The 12,407-nt window shown below is 43.2% G+C and overlaps 1 protein-coding gene across 4 annotated transcripts; it reads right to left on the bottom strand.

Annotated features, from left to right (window-relative positions):
• Positions 1-454: 454 nt before the first annotated feature.
• LOC118222686 (5'-AMP-activated protein kinase subunit gamma-1-like) lies at positions 455-11,035 on the bottom strand. 4 transcript variants are annotated; one of them, XM_035408454.1, is made up of 13 exons: positions 10,176-11,032; positions 9,060-9,099; positions 7,666-7,772; positions 7,195-7,276; positions 5,931-5,989; positions 5,441-5,486; positions 5,288-5,342; positions 4,935-5,061; positions 4,672-4,837; positions 4,391-4,428; positions 2,336-2,482; positions 1,428-1,602; positions 455-1,020 (listed from the first exon to the last, which is right to left on the bottom strand). In XM_035408454.1, the coding sequence occupies exons 1-12, from the start codon at positions 10,191-10,193 to the stop codon at positions 1,486-1,488; spliced, it is 1,002 nt and encodes a 333-aa protein (XP_035264345.1). In that variant the 5' UTR covers positions 10,194-11,032; the 3' UTR covers positions 455-1,020; positions 1,428-1,485. The 4 variants fall into 4 exon arrangements, with proteins under 4 accessions (XP_035264345.1, XP_035264344.1, XP_035264343.1 ...); XM_035408453.1 differs by lacking the exon at positions 4,391-4,428 and having other exon boundaries at positions 4,888-5,061; positions 5,288-5,339; positions 10,176-11,035; XM_035408452.1 differs by lacking the exon at positions 4,391-4,428 and having other exon boundaries at positions 4,888-5,061; positions 10,176-11,034.
• Positions 11,036-12,407: the final 1,372 nt, after the last annotated feature.

Genomic DNA, 12,407 nt, shown 5'->3' with positions numbered 1-12,407 from the left:
TAAATTAAATTAATTACGCGTTAATTCACTTTAAAGATTGTTCAAGTAAAATAAGATAGGCATTGAATTAAGTTTACTCGAGGAAATAATTCTGTACAAGTATCTTAAATTAATATGTAAAACAAAGTGCAGCGATCAGGATATTTTCCTAGCTCTGGAGGCTGAGTGATGGGGGAGTGTGGAGGATTATAGGATCAAGATAATAAAAGCGCTGTGCTAAAACAAGACTGACAACGGGGGGGGGGGGGGGGGGGGGGGGGGGGGGGGGGGGGGGGGGAATCCTATGATGATGATGCTGCTGAAGATGACAGTGCAAAATACTGCAGGCATGTGAACGCCAGAATCTCCACACTAAATATTTGAACAAGTGACGTTTTAATCCCCGGATTAGAAGATACTGTAATGCAATTATCCAGAAGGATCCAATGTAGAAACCACTCAGTGACCGGGAGAGATCATTTAGCTTTCTGTATTGTGGATCTCGGGAAAATGCAATTGTTTACAACACCGGTACAGTATATGGTTTAAGACTCTCCAATGGGCTCTTGTCTATTGAACATTTTGTAGAGATAGAGTCCGTTTCACCCGCCCAAATCTGCTATTTGTTGGATATAATTACGTATGATAATGACTGTGGTTAGTACTACTCCTCACATGAAACAGAGCAATCAGGCAATGATATTATTTCAAAATAGCTAAGTGATGTTTTCAATCATCATATGTGCCAAATCACTAGTTCAGCTTACCGTGTCCAGTTACTCACTGGAACACATCATATAAAATTTGATTTAATAAGATTAAAAAAATAATAAATAAACAGCCAGACATCAGAGTTTACAAAAAGTCAAATATAAAAAAGTATTAGTATTTGCATGGAGACAAAATACACTGCCTTAAAGTTTTAGTACAGGATTTCAAAGACACAGTCATATTGACTGTTACATTTAAGAATTCAAATATGTACAAATCCTTTCTTCTTCCACTATCCACTGTTTTCTTTCCATTTCAGTCTTTATATCTCTGAAAAAAATAATGTAAAAAATTATGATTACCATTCATTGGACATCCTGATGCACTATATGACCAAAAGTATCTGTACTCCCCTTGGTCTGGGGCTGTTTTTCATTGTTTGGGCTAGGCCCCTTAGTTCCAGTGAAAAAAAGTTCTAGTTCCAGTGCTAAAGCATGCAATCACATTCTGGACAATTTGGTGCTTTCCCAACAGTTTGGCTCTTTTTTTGGAATGTTTTTTTGTTTTTTCAAAATTCAAAAAGTCAGTGTTCTCAAACTCCATTGCTTTCAGTCACCAGTAGTGATTGTTACATCGGCATTGGAATGTTCAGTTCAGAACATTCCAGTCACGTATTTGTGATGTCACACATTAGAGTGTTAAGTAGCAGGCCGAGGAAACGAGGGCAGGGTGCCTACCTTGGCTGGGGGGAAAGGCTGTCAGGTGTTGAGGGTGGATGGACGACCCCCCCAGGTGCTAGGAAAAAAGGGCGTCGATACCTGCGGGGGTCAAGACCATGGCCTGCAGTAGGTCAGAGAGGGAGACAATGCCCTTCACTACATCCTCCTTGTCCACCATCACAAGGCGGTGAACCTGAGGGAGAGGTGCAGCTGCGGTCAGAACAGCAACAGTGCCCGCCATGGACGGACAGAGAAGACTGATAGAAGATAGAGCTGCATAAACATTACCCAGGATGAACACAAAAACCACCAAAATCTTACCATGTGCTATGAAGTAGAGAATTTGTTAATGAGTCATATAAACTCGGGGAATGCAGCACATACATATTTAACTTTAACACATTCAGAGGGAAAAATCAACGAAAGATAACGCCTTCAAAATGTAGTTCTTCTTCAGAAACACGTCATTTACGAGACAAAAAAATGAGTCAAATTACATGAAGTGTAATCATCACCAACAGCAACTGATGAAACTGATTAAATTTGCTACTGCACATTAAAAGCATCAGTAATCAGCATATTTTATTTTGCTATCCTTAACTTTTATGCTAAGATGTAATCTTGTTATTTTCTTACTTTTATTATCAAATATACTAAACTAAAACTTCCCATTTAAAAAAAAACAACAGTAAGTTATAAATTCATTGAATTGCCTCGGGTTGAGTTTGAAATGAAGATTTCTGGGGGGAAAACTTTAGATCTTGTCACACATATTTGGTCACGTGTCCATGATGTGCCTCAGAGTAGAAGCGCTGGTCTCAGATCAGGTTTCCCCTTTGAACGCCGTAACCCTGCCCTTTACGAGACGACGAGTAAAAACTGATCCCAGACCGGCCGTCCTGTACGAAGAGACATCCTGGCATTACCTTTGCTTCCACGATACGGTCGATCACAACCTCCAGGGTCTCGTGGGGGTAGCACTTGATCACGCCCTCCACATAGCACACCCTCCCCCGCAGCGCCTCCCGCATGGTAATGTCCAGGTTGTTATAGCTCTTCTGGGCTGCCAGATTCTGCGACAAAAAGGGGGGGGAAATATAATAATATTCATAACTGCAGACACCTTTTCAGCAGCATATTGGCAAAAAAAAAAAAGAATACATTTTTAATGTTTTATTTTATATTCATTTACACTTTATATACAAACACACACAGTATCTCCCAAAATGATAAATATTAACACACTTAATTATAGAATAATAGAAAATATAATTGAATAAAGTACAGTTACATTTATTAATTATCCAATGGATAAAAATAAGTTTGACCAACAGCCATACCCTGTAGCTTTCTCATGTCAAGCTGCTGAAACTAAGCAGCCATACCACCCTGTACCCTTCTAAGGGCTAACTGCTGAAGCTAAGCAGCCATACCACCCTGTACGCTTCTCAGGGCTAACTGCTGAAGCTAAACAATCATGGGCTTGGTTAGTACTTGAATGGGAGATGGGAGTTGCTGCAGAAGGTGGCTCCTTTGGGTGAGATGTTAAACAAAGGCCCTGACTGACTGTGGTCATTCAACATCCCATGGCACTTCAAAAAAAATATGGGTGTTAAGCCCAATGCCATGGGAAAATTCCCACAAAAACTGGCTGTTTACATCTTGCCAATTTATCACCCCCTATATTTGATTGGTTACAGAATCCCTTACATCATTCCTGCCCACTTTTATTCCCAAGGTGATCACTACAAAAAAAGAAACAAGTTCTCAGTTGACCTACTTGGTCAAATAAGAGTATACATTTTTCAAAAAGTGCCACAAATATTCACAATCCTGTTTTCAGTAACATCCCTTTGCAAAAAATAACATGATAGAGTTGTATGTCTACAGGCTTATGGGATTGGTGAACATATACTGGGGGGATCTTCTCCTGTGTTTGCCGTTTCAAATCAAGCAATACTTTTTCGATGTGGTTCAAGCCTAGAGACGGAGATGGCCAACCACTTCCTTTTGCAGCCCGAACCCGTGGTTTTGGCCAAAATATGTCTGTCTTTGCTTCAGTTCATTATTCCAGTAACCTTAACAAGAGCCCAGGGACCAGTAGAGGAAAAACAACCCCACAGCATCAAAGATCCACCTCCATATTCCTCCATAGGTATGGTGTTCCTTGCAGCATAGGAATCCTTCTGACAAGTCCACTGCTGGTGTGTGTGGTCAAAGGGTTCAATTTTGGTCTCCTCTAACAGTAACACTTCCAGTTCCAATTCCCCTTTATTGGCAACCCTTCCAAAAAAGCTTTGTGGCACTGAGGTGGACTAGGTAGATTTGGAAATTCTGTGTCCCCACAATGCAATCAAGTTTTGTAGATCTCCAACTGCGGCCCACATATTTTTTCTTTGCCTCCTAATCCACCTGTGTCACTGTGAGTGGAGTAAAGATGCACTTTTACCACTGTTTACCACTTGCAGGTTTATCACTGTTCCAGTGGTTTTAAACTACTTAACTAATGACCTAACGGTGGAAAGTGCTATTTTCAGTTTTTTATGTTATTCATCTGTAATGTCTCCTGACTTGTGAAGGTCAAGAATCCTTAGTCTTGTTTCTTCTGAGAGTTCTTTGGATTTCCCATGGTGATGGATGACACATTGATTTTACATGTGCGTTACCTCATTTTTATACCGCCAATGAAACAGGAGGCCATGGGAGGCCACAATACAGTTCCCCAAGATTGTGATGGCCTCAAAAATGAGCATGTTAAGGCATTTATTATGGTTGGATATTATTGAAAAAAATTACTCCATTTCCATTTGATTCTAATATGCATAAACTGTTGGTATATGACAATACTTTCCCCAATACTGTTTTTTTCCCCAGAACTATTTGTCTGACACTGCATCTGTGCATGAAACAGGGAAGGACTGGTGGAAATGAAGTCCCAGCCACAGACAGTAGGCTCCTATGAGGAGATCAGCAGTACGTACAATCACATCAAATCTGGCGTAGAGGCCGACCACCTTCCCTGTAAGTGAAACCAACAAACTGAATCAGAGGAATGAGATGTGCCCTGTGTCTCCAACACAGCATCCCATTCACGTGGAGACAAATACGACCATGCTTCCTTATTTCTCCAAATTGTATTTCCAGACAAATATTTCAGGCATTTTTGAAAAAAAAAAAATGAAAAAAAAACGAAACAAAATGGAAGGTCAATCTTGCAGGGATGGGAGCCGTTCTTCACGTACACCCCTGCCAGTAAACTCACCTTCCTTATTGACCACAGGCAGTGCAGACACGCGTCGCTCAACGAAAATGGACAGGGCGTCGTAAAGCGTGGCGGTCTCCTGGACCATGGCGATGTTCTTGAACGTCCCGATGCCGACGTCCCCGATTTTCTTCTGCAAGAAGCGCGGCTTTGGGATCGCCGAGCCCTGGGGGAGAACAAAAGGGTAACATAGCATATTAAAGAATAATAACATACAAACACAGGAGGTCATTTTCGAGATGTTGAAAGCCAGAGGGTCTCACAAAGAGGTGCAGGAACTTGAGGATACGCTTGTGTGTCATTATGTGCAGCACGTTTCCCGACTCCGGGTCGATCACCGGAAGTCTGTGGATCTTGTACTTCAGCAGAGCATAGATGGCATCGAACAAGCTGCAGGGCAGAGATTGGTCCTGCTGTTATTCTGAACTTTGACCTCTTTGTATTTTAGTGTAATATTATTTATCGCTTACTAATTTAAAAAAAAATACATATATTCAGACTGACTTTTTAAAAGGGGACCCTCCAAAATCATCCTTGGCATCGTCAATCATTTCAGGAGCAGACAGAAGATAACGTTATTTCCCATAATGCAGCAGTGTGGCTGGTGCTGGCTTACCTGGCTTCAGGGGTGATGCTGATCAAAGAGTCAAAGGAGTACCGCAGGTACACTGCTGGAGCAGGGGAAAAGACACACAGGCCAATCAGATCGTTTCCACAGTCTCGTTTGAAATCAAGCTCATCTGCTTATTCATGCTGAGCTGTGGGTCACCTCTCCAAGTCTCAATCTTGTGCTCTTCCAGTCCGTAGATCTGCACCTGTGAAACATATTCAGAAAAAAAATAAATGTGCATGTAATCATGTCATAAGAGACCGCAGCTCAACTGACAGTTTCACCGCCGATGCCTTCTGTATGTAACAGTAAACATGCAACAAAATCATTAGGCACTTACTATACAGCAGGGCTGCACAACAACTCTTATCCAGAATGACTCACACAACTTTAGCATTTTGAGTTTCCTTTTTACATAGTATCCATTTATACAGCTGGATATATGCTGAAGTAAATTCAGGTTAAGTACCTTGCTCAGGGTACAACGGCATTGTCCTACCTGGGAAACAAATCTTTTGGTTACAAGACCGGTTCCCTACACTGCTACCTATTGCAAGGATCACCACTAGCTTCTCTGGTTCGTGACTAAAAGGTCACTGCATGGCACAGCTGCAGTTGCCCAATGGAACTGTGGAAGGAGGCGACTCACCATGGGAGACCTGTAGTAGCGGTGGAGAATGTTAATGAAGTCGGTGATGGTTAGCATTCCTGGGAAACAGAAGAAGGCACAGGAATGAATGAAGACCGAGGCAAAGCTGAACCCTCCACAGTTCCTGCCTCATCTGTCAGAGATGAGGGAGGACGCGTTTGTCTTTAAAAAAAAATCATTTTCTTTGCTCTTACTGCATTAACGGTTTCACTTGCATCTGGTTTCATTGTTCATTTCTTTGCCCATGTTGTGGTACACAGTCTTGCGCACACAGCATCACTGAACTGAACTGAACTGAATGGCAATGAATTTAACTGAAAGGGTTAATTATTGTAGAGAGAAATAGGGAAAGACTGTCAGACCATCCAGGCATTTTTCCCTGTTCAGTGGGCCCAGACACCCAGAGCAGTACAGGCACCCACTCAGTGCCTCAAAGGGGAAAAACAGTCAGGAAGATAACTCTGCCTTTTAATGACCCTCCTGCACCTTCAGCTGGTCAAGTTAATGAGTCATGGGAACCCCTTTCACAGCTTTATTTATAGAAATAGTCCACATCCCGTCAAATGGAGGAGTCTCCAAACTTTGTGAGAGGCACTCACATTGCATAAGCCTGCTTATGAAACAGGCACACAGGCATACACTTGGAACAAGTACAAGACAGACACACACACAAAGTTACAATGGTATTCATTGCACCACACTGAATATTTTACATGTTTTTCATTTTGTTTTTTTTTCCCCACATAGACGCGCGTGCCTCTGTTTTGCGCAACCCCACGTGTGCTCGTTTCAGAGCCCCGTTGTGTAAAAGCATTTTACGTGCTCAGGATTCCTGCAGCCGTTTTACGGGACGTAACTCTGTGCGTGACATGACTGCTTAACTGTGGAATTCAGAGCTGGGGTTTCTATACGGAGGGTTGCAACCCAACTCTATAACATTACATTACATTACAGGCATTTAGCAGACGCTCTTATCCAGAGCGACTTACACAACTTTTTTTCTTTTTTTTTTTAACATAGCATTTTACATTATATCCATTTATACAGCTGGATATATACTGAAGCAATGCAGGTTACGTACCTTGTTCAAGGGTACAACGGCAGTGTCCTTACCCGGGAATCGAACCTGCGACCTTTCGGTTACAAGCCCAGTTCCTTACCCACTGTGCTACACTCCGTCCTCGTCCTATAACCCAACTCTAGCGCACGGTTAACCCACAGAACGGTGAAGGCTGAACGACGCCCACTGTTCAGGTTCTCTTACCTACAAAACACTGCCGTCTGGCGTCCCAGAGAGGGGCAGCCCTCAGGCCGTTAGCGAGCAAGGCAAAGAAGGCCTTCTTCACCTGCAGGGGGGCCAGGGTGGGGTTGGGGGGGGGGGGGGTACAGGGTCAAACACACACATTCACAAACAGATGTTTGTAATGGATACGCACAGACAACAGTTGCTACAGACCTTGGTACTTGGTAGAACAGGTGCAAGAAAGAGGTTGTGCATTGTAAATCAGGACCATTTATGTGCTTGTACGTGTGTGTGTGTTTTGGGAGGGGGCACTCAAGGTGCCTCAAATACTAATTCATATGAAGACCAAAGAGTCTCCGTGATGGGGGGGGGGGGGGGGGGGGGGGATTGGGGGGGGCGATCTCATTTAAACTAAAGAGTATATTGGGTTCAGGGACCAGGACAACAGGTAGACATGCTTTTCAGAGATATACTTTGGGGGCGGAGCCTCACCTTTAGTGTGGTGTCACAGATAACCAGTTTGGAGCTGATGGGAATGGTGTCGTAGCAACAGTGGCTCTTCATGAAGTTCATGTAGACTTCGCCGTCCAGATCTGGGTCTAAACAGAGGGACAAAATGGAGAACCTCCTTCCTGTCAATCCATCAGTCTGGAGCAGAGACCCAGTCAAACTTTAGACTGACTTTGCGGTCAACCCGTAAAAAAAATAATTTAATCTGTAAATTAATCAGGAAACTTTCTTGCTCATCCTCGTGTAAACAAATTCCCCTTGGGGCAATAATGGATTTCATGCATTCCAACTTTATCACTGTTTATTAAATATTAATATGAATACTTCCTGGAATTGAATGCTAGCTGAAGGCCTGCTCCTAGCCCTCCTGTCCTTGACCATGTTAACCGGGCTGGCTGTTTGATTCAATCCAGACTGCGACCGAGTCGGGGCAGTCAGTTTCACTGACGTGAAACTTCGAGTCGTTTACTTTAATGTTACGCGCCGCGCGGTCTTGCCGAGTCACCGGACGTTTTCCCATCTCCGCTGTCGTCCTGCTGGCTCCTAATGGTAGCGTACATTGTTTTCCCACAGTCACGTTCCCCTCTGCGTGAAACTTAAAACCAGAATGTCCTAGTAAATCCCCTTTGAGCAAGCAGTTGGTGTGCCGCCATTTTTGGACACAGAACAACGCACGCTGTGCATGCTAGCGGACTTAATGACCCGGATATTGAATATTTATTTGCTACCTCCCTTTTTTCCTCCACATCTGCATTATGCAAACTTAAAAAGTCACATGTAAAAGATCTTTTTCAAAATAATTTTTTTTTTATTGTAAAGATTTACATCTAAAAAGTAGTTTTAGGTTAAAACATGAAATGATTAAGACAACTAATGAATATGTTAATTGTTAGGTCCAGCAGATTCGGTCCCCCAAGTGGTAAAACTAAACCCAGTCAACCTGTCCATCTGTAACAGAAATCAAACCAAGCTAATCTCCCTGTTCAACAGAATCCCAAGACTGTCAATCTTATCAGTTTACCTCCTCAAAGAGTCTCATTAGCAGAAATTCACTAACAAACTCAACATCTGTGTGCTGGCTGTCTGACAGACCATTTGTGCACCTAACTGTCCCTCACTGGGACTAAAAACTCATTTAATATTTACCTGCATTTTCTGCCTTTGGCGTTATATGAATGTTCATGCATATGCTACAGCATCTTAGAGTACAGACATAATGTTTGATCAAAAGGAAACTACAATCAGCCATCTTTACCCCCAGCAAATTGCAGCATTCAGCCTTGCAGTGTACCAAAGATATTCAGCGTTCCAAACTCTTGCCAGGGTTGACTGAATGTGCCCAGTACACAAACACAGACGTGAAACATGGTGCTTACCTGCTTTTTTCATTCTTGGCCATTTGTTTGGGACAGAGACCTGCAACAGTTGGGGGGGGGGGGGGGGGGGGGGGAAGGGGAAGAGGTGACAAACCCGTATCTCTATATATATATTTGTAAATACAAACATACAGAATTTATTAATATATAATAACATATATCAATACTCCGAAGATTACATTTTTAAAAGCTCCAAAGCCATCGACGCCTTCAGACGGCTCATTGACATCACAATGTGATTTTGTGCAGGTAACCAAATGATGCAAACCTCAGGTCTACCTGACACACCAAAAAAAATAAAATAAAATAAAAAATAAATAAAATACATTGCAACATTGTAACTGGTGGAGCACACTCGGAGACAAGCCTTGCGGTGTTGCCTAGCGCAGCCACCCCAGAGCCAGGACAAGGCGAAACAGGAAAGAGGCGGGGGTGCCATCTGAAAAAGTGATTATGGGGCATGTCAACACATTCGCTCAGATGCCGGTGCTGACAGTCCTTTCCTGGACACGCCCACCCCCCATCCCCCCATTTATCACTGGAAGGACACTTGGGCTTCTCAACTTGGCATAAGAGGCTCCACCTCTCAGTCAGCCCTGGCTTTGCTAGCATGAAGCTGGCCTTGGTCACTAGGTGAGGCCCAGGACTTAGGCCTACATGGAGAACTGAGTGGTGGGAGGAGTCTGTGTAATGACAAGATTGCAGAATAACAGAGAAACAGGGGGTCCATCTGCTTAAATACAGTGACAGACTTTTTTTAATGCCAAAAACCTAATAACTTCATTATGGTTTAATGTTCATCATACTTTCAAAGTCACACTAAAGAGTGAAGTCTTCAGCCCCACCTCCTCCAACATTTATAAAAATATAAAATTCACAAAGCAGAAGCAAATATCATTAGATAAGCATTTTGCTTTTAACAGTAATTTATTGGTTTATTTAAAGGTGCACCATATGTTCCACTTCAGTTTCACTCTAAGCTAACTCTGTGGCTTTGGCATTTAGCTTGTATTTATCCCCAGCAGAGGCACTTAAATCTAGGAACTGCCAACACACGCTCTCTTGCACTCTGTGCGTCACACACACACACACACACATTCATATTCGACACCATACCTGCGCGAGGGGCTCCATGGTCAGGTTCGGTCCTGTGGAGACGCTGGTCTTAAAAAAAGCACAGCGCAGCGCAAGTTTAGCAACCCCGCCGTCCCTTCCCGAGCGGCCGCCAGCTAATGCTCAGGTCCCAGAGAGCCGAGTGGGCTAAATCGGGCACAGGGGCCGGTGCAGGGCAGGCATCCGGCAGACTGGCCCAGTCGGAGGGGCGGGGTGACAGCACATGCTATAAGCAGCGAGGGGGCTCTGTATACACAACAGCTATGCACACTGGGCCACGGGGAAAAGGGCAGGACAGGCAGCTGGTCTCCGAAGCTGCGGCTATTAGCCTGGGGCTAACGTGGACGAGCACAGGCCACGAACGCAACACTGACATTACCCAATGCCAGGCCCTAGTACTCGGGCCTACGTCACAAAGCAAGATTACCGAATTAGCCGGATAATGGCTCGCTAAAACCCCGAAACCTCCCCAAAATCTGGAACATGGACTGAAGTTAAAAGGGAAGTTCCGGGTTTCACTCGGCGCAGTCGTCCAGATAACTCAGTAATGTTGCTTCGTGATACACGTCCCCTAGATAATTCACCGAATAGACATGATATACTGTACATATATGCTGCACGCAGGAAAGAAAGGTTATGGAAAATAAGAACGCTGCAAACTGACATGCAGTTTACATGCACAACAGTCCCTGAGAGCCACCACCTCTACTCCTGTAAAGAAGTCCCATAGATTAAAACTGTAATGAATATAGGACGGAGCTATTTTTTACCTTCTGAGAGCTGCCAGTTGTAAGTTATATTTCACATACCGGACACACTGGAAGTGTATGACAGCATGGTGTGTAAAGCATAAAGAACCTTCATTAGGAGAGCAGTAAATGAGATTATCAGATAGGGCCCCACTGTTGTTCCTTTGAGAGAAAAATACCACACACACACACAATGGTAATATATTAATTATTTTCAACTGTAGCAATTTTGGTTAATCGATGTACCCATTGCTCAAGGATACACCAGATTCAGAGTTCAACAGATTAAACGCCAGAGAAGTGGCTCTGGATACATGTATGCCTGTAATGTAATGTACCCAGAGGACCACGGCAGCACCCAGACTGGGGGGGCACCAGGTTTTAACAGACACTCAAAATGCCATATAAGGGGAAAAAAAGAGAGATGGGATGTGTCATCTGTTGCTTCATAATCCCAGAATCAGTCATAAGTGAATATGACTGAAGAAGAAAGGTTTGTACAATATTCTCTTAAGTAAATACAAAAAACATCTGAGCAAGTTCACATTTCAGTTATTTTCTCGTTATCTTGCATCCTTAATATTTTAAGTTGTCCGTTTAAAAAAAAAATTTTTTTTTTAAAGAATGTCACCCTATCAGTTTTGTCGGTTTACACTTGTTGACAGGTTGACTGCGGCTCGACTCCCAAAGAATTTGTCAGGTGCTTCCCGCCCTCTCCTGGTTTGCTGAAGGTCACGGGGTCAAAATCAGCCATGTCCTCTCCGCATTGTGCAATGCCACCCCCATAGAATCCCCACAGCCAGTATAAATGTGTATCACATCCAGCTTTTTGTGCAAGTATAACAAGTATACACTTTTGGAAGAAAAAAAAAATCGATTTTCGTTTAAATATTATTCTTCACTTCTGGCTGACATATCGACAGGAGAATGCCCTTCACATGCCCAGGTGTATTGTGGGTAAGAAGCTTTAAGCATCACTGAAATTACAATGAGCACTCAGAGAAGACCAACGCTCCTGTGCACATTTCCTACAAACACAAATACTCACTCAGAATTAAGTTTATTAGAAATGATACTATCAAAAAACAAAAACCTGAGCAGTCACTTTTAGTCTGAGACACTTTAATTAAATGATAAAAATAGATTTTTTTATTCATAACAATTATTACCATTTAATTCCTGTTCAAAAATTCACATAGAATATGCAGCGTTTCAGAAATGACCAGCCAAAGGGAAGCACTCGCACTGACCTCACGGGTGAAGTGTAAACACACTTTACCGAGGAGGATCTGATTGGCTGGTGCCACCGTACACAAACAGGACCCCTGCTGATTGGCCGGGAGACAGCCTTTGGGTTTCCCTCCCCTGGCAAAGCATTCCACAGGCCTCAGCCTCCGGTCAGAGCAAGAGAGTCACATACTCCTCCGTTTGGCCAGTGATTTCTGCAGTGTTTTACAAGCCAGAAACGGTTTTTCTCCTCGTCTGG

The sequence above is a fragment of the Anguilla anguilla genome, chromosome 3 (assembly GCF_013347855.1).
Source record: "Anguilla anguilla isolate fAngAng1 chromosome 3, fAngAng1.pri, whole genome shotgun sequence".
Taxonomy (NCBI): Eukaryota; Metazoa; Chordata; class Actinopteri; order Anguilliformes; family Anguillidae; genus Anguilla; species Anguilla anguilla.
The sequence above is the reverse complement of the archived record's forward strand: the minus strand, read 5'-3'. Positions and strand labels throughout refer to the sequence as shown.